At 39.0% G+C, this 22,061-nt stretch overlaps 1 protein-coding gene across 6 annotated transcripts in view; it reads left to right on the top strand.

Moving 5' to 3' along the window:
* The window catches only part of kcnq5a (potassium voltage-gated channel, KQT-like subfamily, member 5a), a 113,496-nt gene extending 91,569 nt beyond the window's left edge, over positions 1–21,927 (top strand). For 2 of the 6 annotated variants that reach the window (XM_074676604.1, XM_074676607.1), the window contains 7 exons: positions 4,765–5,006; positions 7,083–7,188; positions 13,212–13,343; positions 13,659–13,775; positions 15,141–15,254; positions 16,189–16,315; positions 18,027–21,927. In XM_074676604.1, the coding sequence (XP_074532705.1) occupies positions 4,765–5,006; positions 7,083–7,188; positions 13,212–13,343; positions 13,659–13,775; positions 15,141–15,254; positions 16,189–16,315; positions 18,027–19,088 (1,900 nt within the window). In that variant the 3' untranslated portion in view covers positions 19,089–21,927. Of the gene's footprint in view, positions 1–4,764; positions 5,007–7,079; positions 7,189–13,211; positions 13,344–13,658; positions 13,776–15,140; positions 15,255–16,188; positions 16,316–18,026 lie in introns of all 6 variants that reach the window. The other 4 variants (XM_074676603.1, XM_074676605.1, XM_074676606.1 and 1 more) reach the window with 2 other exon arrangements.
* Positions 21,928–22,061: the final 134 nt, after the last annotated feature.

The raw sequence follows: 22,061 nt of genomic DNA, 5'->3' as shown, positions 1-22,061 counted from the left end.
TTCTGTGCACTGTCACATGGAGAAGAGTGATGGGCTTTTTCTTTGTTTGGTGTGTGTGTGTGTGTATGCACACTTGTCTTCAAAGACAGGAGTCTGTACCATGTCTGTACCATGACGCGCTTTTTCCATTGGGATGGTATTTATATAACTCATCAAACACAAGTATAAGGAAGACAGAGCAAAGTTTGAAAAGAAACGGTTGAGGGGAGGGAGGGAGAGATAGGGGATTTTAGAGAGGGGAAGAAGACAGAAAGAGATTTGTGAGTTTTAATTATGGAAGGATAGATTTTACAGTGCAGCACTTTTTTGGAAACATTCAGGGGCCTCACATTGAGCCAACAGCTTCTGAGCCACACACAGACATGCTTATTTACACACACACTTATAAAGAAAAGTTTATATCCCCAGTTAAGCACACTAATAAATGTGCTTCTCATTCTTAAATGGGCACTTTATCAGGCTTTGTTTCATCCACTACAACAAAACCCCTGAAATCTTACTATTTAAAGACCTTCATTTAATTACGTTTCCTTTCTTGGAGATATTTGTCATAAAACTCCAATTTGCACTTGTGAAATCATAATTATGTTCACTTTTATGGCACTGAGCTATGTGTTGTTAGTGGTTTCACAGACTGTCGGCTGCTTGGCGGCAGTAGGTGCCGTGGTAAACAGCTGGTGGTTTTCGTTTAAGCAGACTTGTAAACACCAGCAGTAGTAAAACATTAGGCGCACCACAAAGGACGGCATGCTGGGTGAGTGAGTGTGCTGGATATTGGCAGTAAGACACTACATGAAGTAGAGGATAATGTGAGTTTAATTGTAGTTTATGTGTGTAGGAAGGTGTTGCCTGTGTTTTCTTTTTTTGCACCTTCTGTTAAAGCAAAGATTATTCAGAAAAGGGAAGATGACGCACAAACAGGATGACACTTCAAGCATTATTGTGGGGCACACTTAAACAAGAAGGTCAAATGATTTTTGTGCTTTTTCTGGTTTAAACTGGAGCTGTACATGTCTGCAAGAAAAGTAAAATTATTTTAAGCAGAAGCATCTAGAGGTCATATGTTTTCTGAAATCTAGCTCCAGGTGTGTGCACCTTAAATCCATCACTGTTTACTCATCCCTGTCCCTCGTCATCTATACTGTATGTCCTCTGTGTGTGTGTTTACTCTACATCAGCAGAGAAATGTCTCCTCTCCTTCCTCTGCTGAACTCCTCTTTTATTCTCCTCCCCTCTTTTGTCTGTCCATCCGTCTTTCCCTCCTTTACTCTAGTAAGGGCCTAAGTAATGGGAGGTTCTTCAGAAGGTACTCTCGGAAATATAGGAGGTATCCAAAGTATTACCTAGCATCCTCTCTAGCCTGCCCTGCCCTGCCTTTAGCCCAAAAACCTGTATGAATGACTGACTAATAGCATGGAGGAAAGCAAAGACATTTTCTTTCTTTCCTCCCTCCTCAACCCTTTTTTATCCCAGAGAAAACTTCAAAGAAGAGGACCTCTGCTGCCTGCTGCCTGTCGAATGCAAACAAGACTTTGTTACCACACAAATTAAAGGGGAATAAAACTGATCCATAGAATTGAGAGTCTTGAGTTGAAGAAACATTGGTTCCAGTTCAAAAAAGCAAAACAGTGATAAAATTGTACAAAATTTATGGTAGGAAGTTACCTCCACATGATCTTTTTATGATTTTATAACTGAAATCATACACAAAAGGAGCTATACATAAATTTGGAAAACGTTCTGCTTTAAAGGGATAGTTCAGTTTTTTTGAAGTGGGGTTGTATGAGCTCTATGTGACCACTAAGGACATTACATACAGTAGAAAGTTGTCTCCTCTCCCTCAGTAAGACACAGACTGTAATCGATGGTGACGAGGAAATAGGCGCTAACAGGGAGAGACCGTACCAAATTCAAAGGCTATTTTCTCTGCCTACAAGAACTAAAATCAAAAAGTAATACCACAGTTTAAGAGTACGCTACATAAAATATTTTTTAAGTGCATTAAGTCTTCGGAAATAAAATTGTTTGTACTCTAAGGATTGTGAGGCAGCGTAGGAAATTCAAAATGAGTGACTATGACAGCGACGATGAAGTTCCATTAACTTTGGAAACAAAAGGATACCTGTATGAGCCGGAGTATCTACACAGAAGAAGAGCTGCTACAGATGGAGACTGAAAGGAATACAGAGGAAACATCCACGGACACTGGACATCAAGATAGAGTCGGAAATACTCAGTGGTGTAAATGTCTGAGCTGTAACTCAATGCCCACGGATGTTGAGTGTTACTGCTGTCACGAGTGGAACTTGGTTACAGACACTCTTCAGGATTTTTCTGAGGACACTGCTGGCTCTCAAGCCGTCTGTATAACTCATCACACAGATTTTCCTGAATTCTGGAGTGTCCTGTAACAGCAACAACAACAACAACAACAACAACAGTCGTGGCAGCAGTAACACTCAGCATCTCGATGTCCAATGTCCACGGATGTTTCCTCTGTATTCCTTTCAGTCTCCATCTGTAGCAGCTCCTCTTCTGTGTACTCCAGTTCATACAGGTATCCTTTTGGTTCCAAAGTGAATGGAACTTCATCGTCGCTGTCATAGTCACTCGTTTTAAATTTCCTACGCTGCCTCACAATCCTTTGAGTGCAAACAAAAGAATTACGATACTTGATCAAACTTGCACGAGGCTACAACCGGCGCCCGAAGCATAGCTTGTTTACGTTCCTACAGCTGAAAAGAGGAGGGGGGACAGAGCGCACATGACCAGTTAGTTAGGTCCAGATAAATGTTTAAATTTCCGAAGACTTAATGCACTTAAAAAATATTTTATGTATCATACTCTTAATCTGTGGTATTACTTTTTGATTTTAGTTCTTGTAGGCAGAGAAAATAGCCTTTGAATTTGGTACAGTCTCTCCTTGTTAGCACCTATTTCCTTGTCACCATCGATTACAGTCTGTGTCTTACTGAGGGAGAGGAGACACCTTTCTACTGTATCTAATGTCCGTAGTGGTCACATAGAGCTCATACAACCCCACTTCAAAAAACTGAACTATCCCTTTAAGTGATCTCAGAAAGTTAAAACCCAGGAGTTAAATGTGAACCTCAAATTCCCCTTTATAATATTATTTTCACATTAACTATGAAAATCCCACTTTCAACCCTAGACATTTTCTCTGAGTCCAGCCACATGAAAATCTTTTTAATTCATATTCTCTCTCATAAATTTTTAGAGCCTAGATTAAATTTTTGAGAGCCAGATAGGAGCTATGACCAGCATTCAAAACGGTCCCGTTACATGTTTAAAACAAGTAACAGAAATGAAGCTATCATGTGGCTGGACATCATTTACTAAAAACTGTCCCCAAACAGCTCATAATAGTTTTAAAATATTAGCTTTGGTATTAGAATTTTCCTCTTTTGCTGCATGCCCTCTGCATTACTGCTGCGCTTTCCCCTTCATTCATTTCTACCCACCAGAGTTGTAATGTCAAAAGGAAATGAAAGAAACTGAGCTTCTCAGATTCATCAAGTGAGTTGGACAAATATAATTTATGAATTTATGATTGTTTCAAATGAAGCAGAAAGTTTACAAGAAACAGATTTATGACAAAGGAAATGCTTTCAGTGTATCCAGTTATTTTGTCTAGTTTTAGCCCCAACAATCACGTGCTGTAAGGCTGGGAATAAAGGAAAATACCACCGTCCAAAACTGGATGCTATTTAAACAAATACTTACCCAAGTTTTGTTGGATTTGTAAATGTGCAAAGAATGAAAATTTGATTGAACGCCACAGTCTAGGTTGTCTATAGCATGAAAACCCTTGGAACCATGCATCTGTCTCTCATGCCTCTGCTGTATGCATGCTGGTCTGTTTGCCTTGGCAACATCATGCAGTAAATCTCATTGAATGAGAGCTCTTTGCAGCCCCTCCAACATGTCAAGATACCAAAGATTTTAAAATGTTGGTGAATGAATTTTTATATACAGAGGGGCTGATAGTATGTGTTAACCTGGCAACTGCTACAGGACTGTCAAGATGTGTCAAACTTTTCTAGGTTGTCAGCATCATAGACAGTTTTCATGCCGCAGTCTTTTTCTTCATGTGAATACAGTGAAACCTGTAGCTCTAGCAAACAAATGAGATTTGCGTTTATCAGAAAGAACTGGCTTAGACTGTTGTCACTTGATGAGATACATCATTATGTTATGTTGAGGTTGTCTCAGTAACATTTGTTTAGCTCAAAGTGAATGTGATGATGATGCACTGTGGATATTTTGTAAACCATATCATCATAATTGATCTCACGTACTCTGTCTTTCCTGATAACTCACTTTGATACATGACCAGACAGTAAGGTGAGGGTCTAGCACATGAGGGGTTAAATCTGTGGGTGTATTTTGGTAGCTTTGTGGGCAGTCTGGCTTTGTTCTGGTGTGTTGGGCATGTCAGCTGGATGGATTTTGTTTGGGCTGAAGGGAACACTGCCCTGTGTCTGTGCTCTGAACTCTTCTCACTCTCTGAAGGGAAATAGGTGTTGACAGAGTCTTTTCTTCTCTCCTCTGTTTCTCTCTATCAACCCCGACCTCTGCCACACACTCACCGCCTCTGACGAACACTTTCCCCAATTTCCTTTATCGTTTCTCCTCTCTGTCTTCTCATCTATCTACCTCTGAATCTTCATTTCAATCACTTTCAAATCATTTCCTACCCCTCTTTACATCGACCTTCTCTTCCTGTCTGTTCCCTCCCTGCAGTCAAAAGTTAAGTTTTAAGGAGCGCGTTCGCATGGCGAGTCCTCGTGGTCAAAGCATGAAGAGCAGGCAGACGTCCATCAATGACCGCCAACGCTGTTCCCCTGGCAATGAGGTTGGAGGTGGAGTTGACCTGATAGGTGGCAGCCCCGCTAAAGTGCAAAAGAGCTGGAGCTTCAATGACCGGACACGGTTCAGGCCGTCGCTTAGACTAAAGAGCCAAACTCGCACTACTGTCCCAGATGGTGAGTGTATGACCTCCTAACTGTAAGTTACAACCAGATCAACATTAAGCATTTAAGGCTTATTCTAATGTCTTATACAGTCTGTATTAAACAGCTTTATTACATCTCTCAGACCTTTTAAACAGACACTTTTTTAATTAACTATGTGCTGCTTAGTCATGTTCCAGCCCGCAGCATTTGAGTTCAGTCAGGGTTTTTTACCTTACCAAGGAGACTTTATTTCAAAATACCAAACAGAATTTAGAGAAAATGGCTGTTAGATTATTAACAAGACTACTTGAAAGCTTCCATTTGATGGTTGGATGCATAAAGAGGCAAAATAATTTTTTTGTAACAAACTGTGTATTAAGTTGAAGATTTTTGTGGTTCATTATAGAGCAGGTATCGTGCTTTTTAAGGGTTTATTCTGCCCCTCTGGTGCCCCCTTTAGTATCTGAACATGAGTTTCAGCTAAAAAAAATCCCTTTTTTTCCACACTGGTGTTTCAGAAAACCTTTATTTTCACCTCTGTCGAGAACACTTCATTTTAGCTGTCGTAGCTTTAATGCACCACGCTCTACAAACCTCTTCCTTTTGATTGGCCAGCCCTTTGGAGGCCTGACATTTGAGAAACTGTTTGCCAATCCCAAAAACTACAACTAAGGTATTTAATTATGATTGAGACAGCATATTTCAGTGAGGCCTTTCAACTACAGACCCAGGAGAGGACAAAACAAAAAAACGGAGCACAGTTGGACAACTGATGAAAAAGAAAACATGGCCTTGAATTGTGCAGAACATTTTGAAGCTTGTGAATTTTGAACATTTGCATGACTACAGCTATGAGCAGATTAACCTTACAATTAACCTTAAATTAAAAATTATTTTTTCATTTTTTTGTTAATTGGTACTGACAGTTGATATTTGTAATGTACTAAAACAAACTGAGACATTTCCTGTATTGATATATTTTTCTTTTTGATTAGCCTACGTGTACACATATGATTTGAAACATGGACAGCATTTTTAAAAAAGGTGGACGTTTTATTTATTCATGTGATAAGACAAGTACTAATACATTATGTTAAAAATTACTTTAATTTAACTTTTTATACATTTTTTGCCGCTGTTACTTGTAGCAATAGGCCAAAAATACTTTGTAGAAATTGGAAGTAAGTTTGTAAATATGTTAAATTGGTGTAAAATCCCCTAAATATAAACTTAGTTTTGTTTTATTTGAAATAAGCTTTTATACCTACCTAACAGTGGGGCCACTGTCATGGGGGCTTCCATCTTGCATAGCCCTGTTTCTGTTGTAGCATAGGGTAGCCAAACACCCAACAAATGTTCTTGCTTCTCTGTTTAGTGAGGCCATATGAAACGCATTGGTTGGAAGACAGGGAAGCAGAGACAATGTTTTTCATATGAGAACTTGTTTCTGATGGTAAAAACTTTATGAACGGAGGTTAATACTTGAGCCTTTGTCATCAATCATCGCCTCATAGATGGGAGCGTTTCTATGTAGTCTTAACTGAATATTCCCATCTACACGCTGCCCCTTCAACAGATGCTCTTAGATTCTCTCCAGGCATAGATATTTCATATGACATGTTGTGCACTCCTCTATCTCCTCACGTCTGCAGAAACTCCTACGCTGTGCTGGAGAAATGGAAGTGCTGACGTTTTAACAGCACTCAGGTTTCCCCTCTTAGTGTTATTATTTGAACTGATTTAATAACCTCTTATATGCTGTGTTTCATCACTCAATATCATTTCCCCATTTTCTCTCCCTTCCCTCCTTCTGCCTGTGTCCCACTCTCATAATTATTGGCAGTATTATCAGGGATATATATATATATCCTCTTCCCTCATGTAACATCGCTGAGCTTGCAAAACGCTGTCCATTCTTAAAGATCTCATACAAGCAGGGCATAAATTTTCACCTCCTAAAAGCCAAAATAGCATCGCTTTGAAACATTCTTGGCGTCTCTTGTTGATGGTCGTGCTGCTGAATGAGTTTTATGGCTTTTAGGACTGAAAACAGTTTAGCACAGGTCTAAATGTATCAATGAAACAGAGGTCTGTCTCTTTCAGTAGATGCAGGCATGACCACAGAGGATTCCTTCGATGAGAGAGGCTGCCATTGTGATGTTACAGTGGAGGATCTGTCTGCTCCACTCAAAGCTGTCATCAGAGCTGTCAGGTATGCTCTTTATGCATGTTTGTCACAGAAATTTAACTTGTGGCTATCTTCTTCCGTAATTACATTAGGACTTTCATTTTGCCAACCGCAGCCCTGTCAGGACGATTTTCCACAGCCACTTCTGTCATTTGTTGCTTCTCTGCTAAGGGAACAGTTCTGACAGTCAGACAGAGGTATTTGCTGTCCTGGGAGCTTGGTGAGAAGAGCTGACACCATCCATACATTGGCTGTGTAAAAATGAATCTGCTGTCAGCATGAAATTTAGAAACTGGGGAATACATCTGTCTGACAATGTGTTGCTGAGGAACAGTGACTTTCTGGAAACACCTGCTAATGGGCAACCATGTCTAGATTCACACACTACTTACTTTTAAGTAAACTAAAGAATGATGCTGCCAAATGGTATTTTTTCTGGGGGTATGAGTGAAAATTATTTGAAAAAATTATTGTTCTCTATTTAGTGGACTCATTGCAGCCCACAGTGCATTGTAAAAAGCAGTTTATTGATGGTCCCTGAAGAAGAGCCAAAATAAATCCCCAGTCTCCCTCACACACTGTTTCCCACAATGCATGGCACTAACTTCTTCTTCCTCTCATGGCAGGGGTATTTCAGTTTTGAGTGCATTACCGCCATCTACTGTGTTGAGTTACCAGTTCCACTACAATACTACAGCACTGTTGTATTTTCAGAATGCACTCAACATATTTTGAAGTTACTTCTTCAGATTTGTTTGGAGTGACTGTAAATCACAGATCCTATGAGCTGAGGCCCCCATCTGAGGTAGAATAAAGCGCCACATGTTTTTATAGGGGTTGAGCCAGAGTAACACATTTCATCTTGATTTGTTTGTTGTTCTTGACATTTATAGCTATCTGTTTGTGATCTCCGCATCTTGAAACTACTCGTGTTGTGTTGAACGTGCTGCAATCAAGAAAAGGTTTTCCGATTGGCCAGTGGTGCAGTCGAAACCTTCCAGCTTATCTGATCGACTGTGTTATTAATCTCCATGTGTTTTCTGGCTCATTGGAGCCGTTAAAGGTCATCTTATTGATAGGTCACATTGTTTAAATTTCTCCCTTGAAGTTTTTTTTTCAAGCCTCTCTGTGTCCATTGATTCTGAAACCACACTGAGCCAACTGAAGAGTGACCAGTCACTGATGATGTCACTGAATAGCTCATCTATGATTGGCTACTTGTTGGTCGTACGTGAACACTTTTCTGTTGGAACTTGATTAAGTCAGGTCACGTTTTTGAGCGATTGATTCGCCCTTGGCTGTTTTTCTAGAAGCTGTTTATGATCTGTAGCTATTGATCAGAGAATTCATGAATGAATCAGCCTGTAGAATTTGTATGAATGAAAATATCACCTGCTAACAGAGGGGTGCATTCCTACATCTGTACAAAGAATTGAGGGCTGATGTAGACATTTTGATCATATTTAAAAATTAGCTTGTGTTTTTTAAAGAATGTGATGTTTTATTTTATATTTGTCAATGCTGAGGTTTCTTTTATAATAATAATAATAATAATGCATTTTATTTATAGAGCGCTTTTCAAAATCTCAAAGACGCTTTACAAGGTAAAAGCAGTGTAAAAAAGCAAGTTTAAAAACAGATAAAAAAATGAAACAACAGTAAAAAAAAAAACGTATTGAAAAAGAAGACGAGGCAAAAACAATTCAAGGGTGCAGAGGAGAAGCAGTTAAGTTTAAGTTAAAAGCTATGCTAAATAGGTGAGTTTTGAGTTTTGTTTTGAAGGCTGTGGGGTCAGCAGTATCACAGAGGTGTTGTGGGAGTGAGTTCCAAAGGGAGGGGGCAGCAACAGAGAAGGCTCTATCCCCCCAGGTTCCCAGGTTCTAGCTGTTCTCTTTTTCTTTTTCCATGTGGGACTGAAAAAAAAATCATTAATACAACACAACAACATAGAATCCTGCAGTTTTTTCCTTCACTACACATGAAACTCTGGATGGGAGAAACATACATGAAGACATGAGCGCAGGGGGTTACATGGTGTTTGGTTCCCTGAAGCAAAGCTCTTCTTGAGCCTGTTTCTTTTCTTTTCTGCTCCATGTTTTTCTCTTTATCAGTATAACCTTCTGCTGGGTTTGAGGGTTTGCCTGCAGGGGTTTTAAGCAGTTTCTTGTTGTGTGCGTGTCTCTGTGTGAGTGTATGTGTGTCCTGTTACACTGGCACCGGCACCCTGCAAGCAAATGTTTATCTAACCGGCGCCAACTGATTCTCTCACTCCAGCGCTTCTTCTCACCCTCCTCATATTTTTTCATTGTAAAAATGTCTACTTCTGCTATGTCAATAAAACCAAATTTCCATCAAGTTTATTTACAGTTTAAATAGAAATTTAACCTCCTTTGAAATGTGATTTGGATGCTTTAATCTCAGTTTAATTTGAGCTGATCCTCAGCACTGATGAGTTCTAGTTTTGAATACTCAAATACATATTCATAGAAACAAGTGATTCTAAGTCTGTGAGAGTAGGAACACCCTCAGAGCAACATTTTGCAATCAAAGGTCTGTATTTATGAGTTATTTAGTCATAATTTATTTTTTAATTCTTTGTACTCGCTGATAATTACAAATAATAAGATAGATCCGTTTGAAACTTAAAGGTATATTTGGTAGTTTGATTTAGATACACTTTTTGTTATGCTGGTTAAAATGATCTATGTGTAGCGATGGCAAGAAATACATGATGTGTTCTTAGAGTAGAGCGGAAAATATCCGCTATCTACAGCAGGAGTAAAACAGGGAAAACACCAACCAATCGACATTCAGGGTCACCTTTTTGTAAACCAATCAAATCCCGTCACCGTTCTGCCCGCCTCCTGTGCGTACATTTCACTGGCGTGCACATGATTCAGTGCGCGTGGGCGAGCTGAGGAGGAAGGAGCAGCGCTGCAGAATGGCGGAGAAGCTACCTATACCTCGATTGCCTGTTGCCGCTCCTCCAGCTAAACAGAGCAAGAAAAGAAAGACTGAGGCTTTCTTTTCTTGCTCTGTTCCCCTGCCTCTAATTACTGCCCCTCTCACTCGACCTCGGGCCTGTCCCCTCTGACCTGATGGAGTACTTGGCTCTGGGCTGTAGTTCGGACCAGAGTCTAATAAACACTCACCACAGGGGCTCTGACAAGCAAAAAAAAAAAAAAAGATATTTGGTAAGTCCTAGAGAAAATGTACATATACTATTTGTATTATAGCTTTACTCCTGATATCGTGTCACAGGTAAAAGTGGACGATTCTAGCATGACAGTCGCGAGTACAGCCAAAAGCCTCGTTTGTTTATTGTTTTTTTAGCTTTACGTTTTAACGTTTTGGTGTTTCCTTACCTCTAAATAAGATATGACTATACGTAGCGCAAAACATAAAATGATGTGCTGAGTCGTCTTTCAGTCATTCACAATCATAGTTGCGGATCAGCAGCGCTCGTGCATGTGAGCGGGGGCGTTGCTTTGAGGGAGCCCCAAGGGGAGGGGGAGGAGGGGCTAAGGGGAGGAGGGGCTAAGAGGAGTCCTGACGAGATGCTACATTCAAATTCATGCTAGTTTTTCAGGACTGCCAACCCTGCCTTTAAGTTGATACATTTAATATAAGTAACAACCACTTTTTTAAGTACTTACAAATTACAGCTATCTTCTAACACAGCAGAGGAGTCAGGATCAAATAACACATACACTAATGGATTTCTTGAGTAAAAATAGAAATAGTGAAAAGACAAAAATCTCGAAACTCTACAAAATCATGCAAGAAATCAAGACACAAGAAGACAATACTAAAGAAAAATGGGAAAATAAATTATTAGTAAAAATTAGAGATGATGACTGGAAAGAAGCATGCAAAAGAATCTTTAAGACAACACAATCTAAGTTTTAGGAAAGAATTTGCTTGGAAAGTAAATATGAAGATCTTTTTAACACCGAAAACATTGTGAAAATATAGCCCAACAGGCAATGCAGAATGCTGGAGGAAGTGTATGCAACCAGAAGCTAACCGCTTACACATTTTTTACTCATGTCCTGTGTTGAAAAGATTCTTGGAGGTAGTTTAAGTAAAAATAAAAAATACTTTCAGTTGAAGAAACCCTACACACCCAATTAATATCATATTGGGCCTTATCCCATTAGAAATTCAGAGTGAAGAAGATAAATATCTATACAGCATATTGCGCATTGCTGCGTTGAAGCAAATCACACGCAAAAAATATTTTTAATTCTCCATGATTATCTTAATTGATAACCAAACTAATATTTTCCTGTATAATCAATAAGCCACCAGCTATCAAGTTAAAATGATTGACAGCGAGAAAATATTAAAATAACCACTTGTTGCCCTCATGCCATTTTTCATGTTCTCGTCATCCAGGAAACTTCCTGTGACAGCTCTAAAGGCCACTCAATTCCTGGCCATCCCAACTGATTGTGTGGTGGGTTGAACGGAGTGTGACACAAGATATTTCCAAATTAGGAATCAGAGTTTTGAACATTGACTGAGTGACTGAGTGCTACTACATTAACTACTTTAAAACCTTATTTTTTCCAACCTTGGTTAAAATGAAAACAATGGCGTTTGTTTTTTTTTGAGGCTTAAAATTTTGTTCGTTAGCCCCATAATAGCATTAAAGCATATTTCCCTTATCATTTGTCATTTTTTTTATCAGAAGGAATATGTACAATACGGATACAGTGTGATATGTTGTATGATATATGCAGCATCACAGCCTGTTAGTCATCTTTGGTTATTCTTCTTTTTTTTTTAATACTTCTCCGGTTAGGGTGTAAAGTGTGCAACATTTAGTTCAACATAAGTTTTCTTAAGGTGGCCTGAGAAATGTATTGTATCATGCTCTTTTTATGTAAGGTATTATGAATTATCATATTGTATCATAAATATATCCTGTTGTGCCATATTGTATTGCAACTGAATCACATTACATTGTGTTACAATTCACTGCACCATAACAACATAAAGTTACATAGCATAACGCAACAGAATGTATCATACTGAAATAAATGTTATTGTAACATTGCATTGTATTGCATCTAACACAGAGACACACCCACCCACACAACATGGTATGGTCTGTATGTACTGCATCATATCATATTATACTCTACATTTATTATATCAAATTACTGTAAATTGCACCATGTTGCGTCCTATTCTATGTCTTGCTGTGTCTTATCATACTGCATAATCTTTTGTCACATCCTATCACATCATATCATATTTCTTATATTTCATCATATTATATCACATAATTTCTGTTCAGATCGAAAAATGAGACAAGACTTTATCCAGCTTTGGTTGCCTGTGAAGCTACCCTATCAGTCATCCTTTTTCCTCAGCCCCTCTCTGTTTCCTTGTGCTCTACCACACACACACACACACATACACACACAAACAGATCACCACTACCACCCAACCCCAGTCTGCCTGCCCACCCAGCAGGCCCTCTCCATGGGCAGTCAGAGCCCAGGGCTTTCCCAGGGTGTCGGGTTGAGGATTGGACACCCCCTCCCCTGTCAGGACTGTTATTACAGAGGGTCATCTGTCACCGTTGTTTCCTTTTCAACAATGAGAAAAACAGGCAACTGGAGAAGCGCAGAAGCCATGGGGGAATCCAAATGCACCTAGTACATAGATCCACTTACCTGTATTAATATTATTCACACAGCAGTGGCTCTGTTCGCTAAATAGAAAGAGATAGAAGGGTACACTCAAGTTTCAAAGTCATTTATTTAGCAGTTATAGATCTGACAAGAGTCAGGGATCTATGGTTTCCCTTTAGACATTCTTTTAGGTATTTTGTCTCTTGATGTTTTCTTTATTTTACACAAAAAAAGTCAACAAGTGCAAAGTTGATTAGGTCATGTCAGATTCCCAAAGTCACTGCTGCCATCTAGTGGTTGGTTTTGTTCATCACATCCATTCCTCTCTGTCTTTTTGAATTAATTTATTGTATTTACTCTGTTTTTGCATTCCTCTGTGTTTCTGCGTGTGTGGATGTGTAGGATTATGAAGTTCCATGTGGCAAAAAAGAAGTTTAAGGAGACATTGCGTCCATATGATGTTAAGGATGTCATAGAGCAGTACTCTGCAGGACATCTGGACATGCTCTGTCGTATCAAGAGCCTTCAGACCAGGTCAGTACATGTGCACGCACACACACACACACACGTGCGTACACAAATTCTTATACAACATTTGACTGAAAATTATCATTCTTTATACATTTGTTGATACCCTTTTTGAAATGACTCTGTTTCATGTTTAATGCTTCAATCTTTAATCATTCTTTTATGAGATGTTTTATCCTTCATTAAAAAAAGGGTTACTTCTGCCATGGTTGCTTCAAGAGAATAACTAAACTGTGAATAAATTTAACCTAACCTGATCCGACCCTGAACTTTGTACAGAAATGCTTTGTACATGTACATGTGTGTCCCTTTCTTTCCCAGACTAGACACTGTAGTGGGTCCCCCTCCGAGGCCTCTCAGCAGCCGCAACAAGACCTTTTCCTCTCCCTCCCTGCAGTTTTATTACACCCAGGCCCGGAGGAATAAGTCTTCAGTGGGGTTAGACCATACCCCGAACTGTTCTGCTTGCCAGTCTTCGAAATTTCCTGCTAACATAACCAAACTGTGATGATGTCACACCTGGGTCAAACTGTGACCACATATGCATCAAAAAGGCTTTTGGTTTACCCCAAATGCAGGGCTTGATTAAATTAAACATGGTGGAAAAGGTGTTATGGGTATAAAAATAGATGGATTTTACTGAATCAGTTAATTTGGGGTGAATGACAGCAGAAGTTACCCAAATTAGCTGTTTGACCCAGGTTTGGCTGAAGAGGTCATCAGTGAGCCCATTCAGTGGATTATAGACAACTTAATGTGGTCGAAAGAGCCCAAAATCTCAAGAATTACTAAGCAGCAAGTGAGCAAAGCATGGTTATGATTAATACCTATGACTAATTTATTCAAGATAACCTTTTAGTCCTGAATTGGGCACTCTGAGGACCTTTTCTAACAACGTTGTCAGCTAACCATAGCCGAGTTCAACATAAGAAAAGCAACTCAGTTGTACCCAAAAAAATAGGCGCAACTCCATTTTCTTTTAAGTTTAAAGGTTCCTTTGCAGAATTTATTGAACAAATATAGGATTCATGAAACATTTGGATACAGAAGTTCAAAATCCAGCTGTTTTTTTGTCCTTTTTTCCAGCCTCAAGTCCCATCTGAAGCATTTAGTTGAAGTATAATATAGCGGGTGGATTATTTTTAGCAAAGGGCAAAATATATTATAGGATTTTATTTCAACAGGTCTTGATCTTTTTAACCTGAACTTTGACTTCTGGTGTTTTGATATGCTGTCTGAATGGTTTGGCTGTAGTAGGTGCCAAAGTTAACAGCAGTACTATTAGGGAATAACATAGTGCTTGTGAGTTTAAGAGTTTGTTTTTGTTTGTATGTTTGTATGAGTGAAGTATGTTTGTTGATATGGGCTGAAGGTACACAGGTTTAAAATATTTTAATCATTTTAAAATCATTGTTGTTTTACAGGTTTAGTCTCACAAAAGTAAGTTTTTGGTATAAGTACATTGTAACAAAGTATAGCAATATTTTGTTTTTAAAATAATAATAATAATAATGATAATAGAGGTATTAAAAAAAACAATGGCATAGATTCCCGTGGCTGTAAGCCCTGACACAGCCGATGTTTTTACTTTCACTTTCAGTCTCTGTTTACCTTCAGGCCCTTACCGTTCATTGTCAGTCAGTGACTTGAGTCATCTAGCTTCCTGTGCGTCATGCTTTAGTGTTTTATTGTTGCTGCATGTGTGTCTGTGTGTGTAGGTGAGTCATACAGTACTTTCCATGAGTAAAGTGTGTAAGTGTGTGTGAGAGAGGTGTATCTGATCCGTCTTTCTCCTGTCTCCAGAGTGGCTACTGCAGCAGGCTCTGGTCCCAGCCTGAGTAGCCGATCCAGGAACATGTCCTCTCCCGCCCTGCATTATTATTACAGCAACAACAAGAAGAAGCTCCCTGGCTCCGGGTTACTTTACTTTCACTCTACTTAGATTTAACCCATACAGAAATCACCTTAGCTGTCTTTATTGAGACAGTTAGTGTTGTGACAGTCCCTAAAATCAAACTAAAAACAAAAACAGATGTGCTTGTAGAGAGGCAAATGACTGCCTTTTCTCTTATTTTATTGTACCAGATGGTTGGAGTTTGTACCTTAATGTAGCAGATTAAGACAGAAAAAGGAAAAGGATTTGGAAGAAGTTCAATATTAAATAGTAGGCTCAAATAATAGACCTCCTACCTCCATCCATTTGGTATAATTTTAATAACGACGCAAAAAGCACAATTGTATGCATCCAACACAAATTATACTAACGTGTATACACTCACAATCACAAAATGTATCAGCAATCTTGATAGATTGATTTTCATTAGATACCACTGTTAGTTCCATACACTTTCCCCTTTCCTGTCACCACCTATAGGAAACATTACTAAGTGTGGCAGTGATAGTGTGTCACTGTTAATTTGTGTGTTTTGTGAGGATATCAAACAAGAAAAATAAATTGGGGTATAGTTTTTTTCCTACCCAATGAAGTTTGGATGCATGGTGATTTTTCTGAAGAGCCTGGGGAACCCATGCAAACTCATTAATGCATGGAATCCAACCTTTAAAACTGTTCATTGTGCTTATTGGAGATCAGTGATACAGCAATGTTGTGTGTGTAATACTAACCCTAATCCAAACATCCTACCGCTGCTTTAGGTTTCTTGCCTGACTTTGGGGTAGCCTGGAATGAAGCTTGGGTAATAAGATCAGTATTTGGAAATATTTTAACACAAATTTGTATATCTGTGTGTGTGTGTGTGTGTGTGTGTGTGTGTGTGTGTGTGTGTGTGTGTGTGTGTGTGTGTGTGTGTGTGTGTGTGTGTGTGTGTGTGTGTGTGTGTGTGTGTATCAGAGTTGATCAGATTCTGGGGAAAGGACAGATCCCAATGGATAAGAAAGTGAGAGATAAGCTGCACCCAGATGGAGATTCCCTGGAAGGGATGAGCATGCTGGGACGTGTGTGTAAAGTGGAGAGGCAGGTGAGAACTGCTCATTTTTGTCAAGATCATTTTCAATGCACAGAAATGATTCACATTTGTCATGAACCTAAGCTCAGAAGGTGGACACAAATGCAGAATATCCAAAATCAGAGTTCAAAGGCAGAAGGTTTAATCAAAGTCCAAACAAGGACGGCACACAGCGAGGCAATCCGGAGCAGGAAGAGGTACAGACAGATATGAGGCAAAAAGCGAGGATCAAAAAGACAGGCAGTGTTCGGTACATAACAAGACAATGACTGTGGCTGTGAAAGAAGCCTGGGATGAAGACTGAGAAGTGCGGCAGACTGGCAACAAGACAGTGAGACATGATTTTAAATACAGAGGTAATGAGGATAATGGGAAACAGATGGGGAGGAACAATCATCAGACAGGAACACATCTAAAACAGAGACAAGGATTAGTGACTTCCAAAATAAAAGCACAACATAATGTGCAGTTAAGAATGAAACTATACAGGCATGGCAACATTACTCTCTGGAAGCTCAATGTGTGAGCAACATCTGTTTTTTATATAAGAAACAAAGATTTGTTTGATTGATTCTTAGAGTTATTTTTTTCACAGCTCTTTCACTGTTACTCTCACTTGCTCCCTTTCTCTTTAACCTTTCGGTTTAGTCAGTATTGATGTCCTCATTATTATTTTTGCTTTATCTGAATGGCATTTTTGAAAACACATGGGGGAAAAAATCAAAAGCTCAAAAAGAAACAAAGAAAAGTTTGAAAAATCAAGGTCAATAAAACAGACTGTTTCATGTATCCTGTGCTTGATTTGTTTCCCCCCAGGATAAATTATTTGTTCTCTAAGCAACCTTTAAAATCAACTCCTTGATGCCCGTCGATGCAAATTTGCAACATACCCTGTCAGGTCTTGATTAGGGATGGGTACCGAATTAGGTACTTTTATAGGTACTGACTGAATTATGGCAAAAGTACCGGGTACCGATTCATCTAAAACCAAAAGGTACCATGTTTAGGTACCTAAATGTATCTTTGTGACCGTGAGGGAGTGGAAGTGTAGGCTATTTTCCATGCTGGACATGAACACAGCATTGCAAGTTTATATTTTGAGAAACAAATATGTTAAATTGAATTTTTTAGAATATTTTATCATTAAAGAAATTAATATTTTTTACCACATAACCACAAAAAAAGTACCAAAAAGTGGTACCATTGAGTACCAGTCCCGATTGCCAGGTATCAGGCATCGGTATTGTATCGTTTCAAACGTGAAAGGTACCCATCCCTAGTCTTGATGCAGCTGAAATGACCTTTGTATCTCATTATTAACTATTGATTCATATTCTACACATACCAAAGATCATATCAGATCCACTATGTCACAATATATTGGTAAGAGGATGAACTTCTTATGTCTACAGATATAGTACAACTTAGTTATAACTATTGTGTGTACTATACTCAAATTTACGATCTCTACTCAATTTAACATCTGAAAACACAAAAAAATCTATTTTTTCTAATTGTTGATTAATTCAGGCAGTAAGGTGTTAAAGTCATAACATGATTGAATGTTTAAATATTACAGTGAAGTAGTGAAGTATATGTACCGTTACAGTTTTATAAAGATAATAAGAGGAACGATTAAAAAAAATGTCCTGCACTCTGGAAACATGAAAAGTACAAAGTGACAGTCAACAGCTCTGTCTTTTCACTCTTCTCTTGTTTCCAGGTAACTTCCATTGAGTCAAAGCTGGACTCTTTGCTGGACGTTTATCGCCAAGTACTCCTAAAAGGCCCATCAGCACTGACCCTCTCTTCCCTACCGCTGTTTGAGCTGGACAACCACCAGCGCCACACCTCGGACTACCAGACCTCCATCATAGGCAGAGATCTCCCCTCGCCACAGGAAGGTGATCCAGTTGGCAGAGGGGATAGAAGTCGTTCCCTTAGTGCCAATCCGAAAGGCCTGCGGCTTATCCTTGCACCTGCTGATGATGACTGTCCGCCAGACTCAGCACCTCCATCTTACCCTCCATCCACAGCCTCACTCTCCCCATCACCCCTACTGCCTCCTGACAGCCCCTACCCCACGTTAGTCACACCAAATGGAACCTCAAAGAGAGCACACTTCCCTGACCTGCCTCCTCCACCTCCCTCAACAGGAGGCTTCACCCTCCGGCCCCCTCCCATGATTCACCCCTCTCACCTTCGCCACCCCGCTGAACCTGTCCCGGATGATATGGCAGGTGAAGTGGTGGTGAATGATGGGAGTCTGGGTCCCCCTCTTGTTGTCGAAACCAGCGCAGATGCTGACCAGGAAGGGGACAATGAAGCAGGCTTGGTGAGGCTACGGGAAAAGCCTGGTTTAAAATCTGAGGGGGTCTGGAGGAAGCATATGAGCCTTGAGGTTAACCCGCTCTTGCTGCTCTCATCTAGCCCAGATGGGGCGCCTTCAGACTGGGGGGGCAGTCACGGGAAATCCCTCTCTGTGCACAGCCTTAACCAGCCTTTGGCCAACCATGCCCCTGCTCTGTCTTCAACACTCAACAACAGCAGTAGCAGCAACTATAGTGAAGGTGGAAATAACCATGGGGACCTCAGCAACTGGGGCGGGGCAGAACTCTTCATCAATGATTGCAAAATTGAGCCAGAAGAGGAACACTTCAACTTCCTGTCGCAGGAACCTGGAGGTGGCTCCTCAGCCCTTTTACAGACTGTTGAGGATGCAGAACCTCCCCCCAAAGGAAACACAGATTTCCTCAGTCAGTCCCAACACATACAGCTAACATAACCACAAACACACACTGATGCAAACCACTGTTGGGGATGCCACTTTTAATATTTTTTACAGGACAGGAAAAAAAAATCTGCATCACAAATATCCAGTTAATGCCTTGTTTATGGACATACATGACATTATTTTTTACTTTTTTTTTTTTTTATTTGCTTAGGTCCGCTTTTACAAAAAACAATTGTTATATGCTCTTTATGTGGTACCAAAATCATCATCAAAAAGAAGTAATAGTAATGTAAAAATATGCTTGACTGTGGAACTATTTGTGTAAAATACAATGTTAAAAAGGAAAATCACTTAAAGATACATCACTTCAGTCCTTTAGGCATCTCAAAACTGTGATTTGATGCCAGTTCGGTAATGTTTTCAGTATGTATTATATACAAGTAAAAGGGGTTACGACAGATGTTGACAAATCAGTGTTATCTTTAAATAAGAGAGAGGAGAAGATCTCTGAGCCTGCAGTCTGACAGCTGTCATAAATAGATAAAATAATATAACTATCATAGATATGCTATGAGTAACTCTCTTCCCTGTGTAATCCTACATTTTGACTCACTCAGAGCCTTAACCAAAATGAAGCCTCTAGTTCTGGCTCACAGTGTCACTTTTTGCTGCTAAGGTACCAGCGGACTAGTGCTGAACCTAATGGTAAAAACACAGGAAGCTACCAAATTAAAAAAGAACACTGTATGACTTTTAAGTACTTGTTTCAAGCAAATGAAAAAAGTTGAGTTTAACCTCATTCATACAACTTGAAACTGAGGGCCACTGTCTTTTTTTAATGCTAGTACACACCTATAAACATCAATAGCTGCCACTGAGAACCCTGAAACAAGACAACCACACAAAGACTGACTAATGTCTTATTTTCCATACAAGTGCTTGTATCTGAGGACTTTCTCAGAAAAATGGAAGAGTCACCACCTGTCCTCCTTAATCAATGTCTATCTTTAGCATTGTAAAATGTCATCTTTTACTTACACTTAACATATCACTGCATGGACTGTTTCCAAAAATGAAAGGTAGGTAAAGGATGAGGTCTGCTTAATTGGGGGATGCTAAATTATTTAGAGTGTTACAGTATGACTCAGACCAAAAGCATTTCTTTTTGTTCATTTTCTTCAAGCACAGAAATGTCAATTTTTGTTTGGCTGATTGGTTTCATCTGTCAGCAAATTGTCTGTTAATTAGGTTTTTAGCAAACCTATGTGAGAAAGGAGGCGATCAGCAATTGCTTAAAGCAAGTCTTGGGCCATGTCCCACTTGATTTGGACACAGACCCACAATGCCAATGCTAATGGTCTGAATGCTGTATTGCAGTTGAGTCACTTAAGAAGGATTTCCCAGCCAAGCATGAGAAAACTGCATGCCAAAGCTGTTGCAATTATCAGGAGCAGTTACTTACATGCTGGTGGCCTGGATGTACTCTTGCATGTATGATTTTGTTTCCTTACAGCTTTCAACATAGGAGTGGGAACAAATTGAGCCAATGTGAACACTATTATCTTCTAATTTGAACTAATTATAAAGTAGTGAAACTTGAACTGCCAGTTTTATTAATAACCCACTTACATTTAAATTTAATGGCAGGCATTAAATCTTGAAAGGGATTAAACATTATTTTTTGACAAACCCTGTCTTTTAAATGGGTGCTAGGAGCACAATGTGCACCAATAGTTGTGAAACCCATAACAAATATTTGTACTGTACACGCACTGCCACTCCAGCATGTTGATTGAGAGTTAATGAGACATGGAGGATCTTTATTTTATTTCAATTCAAATTTATTTACAATATTTTCCATAACTTTAGTTTCCTCTCTTCCAGAAAACATGCAAAAAGAGACAACGATAAGAATTTCATTTCTATGAGATTAAAATTATGTTTGTAGTCTCTCCCAACCATGTTAATGGTGGCCTAAACATCGACATCAACAGTCATCATTTCTTGCAATAGTATTTGATGGCACTGGCCTTAGACTATAATTGTTATCAGTGTTTTTCTAATGGTCATCCTTACAGTCTCCTCCTGTCACATGAGAATTATGCAGAAAACTATAACCTTAATTTTCATTTCTTAAGAGATGTTCGGTCACAGCAGTCTTAAAGATTCATTTTAAAATTTGAATGATGTTTATTCTTTCCTATTGTCCACATTATGTTTTTTTGTTATTTTAAATGACAAGTATTTGTATCGACTAGCAAATTAACACTGTTTAATGTGTCATTATAGAGTTTTCCCATAACAAATTGCGTTTCTAAACACTAGAGGATTGACTTTAAATATTCTACGCACAGATTGGAAATTTTATCAAATGAAAGCAAAGTTATCATTTATGAGAGTATGAGGAGATTAGAAATTTGACATGTAGTTTAATGCTTAATATTGGAATAGGCTTGTTGTAGTTTGAACAGTGTTTAGAAAAGAGGTCATCGCGGACTGTAAGTAATGTTAAAGAAGATAAGAAACATACTCTGAATTACAAGAAAATTGTATGTCGCTACAATGGATTACCCTCATAAACCCTGCTCATTTCTGCAATCTGTAAATTGCTTAAGGGCACCTTCCTAGTATTTGGAAAAGTTTCATTCTTTCATACCAAGGCCATGAGGTCCTACTTCTTTGCTGATATCAGACTGGGCATCAATCTCACTTTATTCAAGTAGCTTTAGCCACAGACATTATGAGGCTTCTATGTCTAATAGTACAGTTTCTCTACAGCTTGAAAAGTAATTTATTACACAACTGGCCTTAAAGCTTGATAATGTTAACATTATTATTTCTTTGAAATTAATTTATTAAAATGCACATTATGTTGTCTGGATGAGAAATGCAAAACAATTTTATTATGCATTAATAAAGAACAGATTAACTCAACTACTTGTTTTTGTCTTCTTTTATTGAAATTTAAAAGCAGGGACTGCAAAATGGTTTCACCCCATGGTCACATCATGTCATCTCAACATT

The sequence above is a fragment of the Halichoeres trimaculatus genome, unplaced genomic scaffold, assembly GCF_033239565.1.
Source record: "Halichoeres trimaculatus isolate MK-OKI-2021-1 unplaced genomic scaffold, fHalTri1.1 fHalTri1_scaffold_8, whole genome shotgun sequence".
NCBI lineage: Eukaryota > Metazoa > Chordata > Actinopteri > Labriformes > Labridae > Halichoeres > Halichoeres trimaculatus.
Note: the sequence above shows the minus strand (reverse complement) of the source record. Positions and strands in the feature narration are given on the sequence as shown.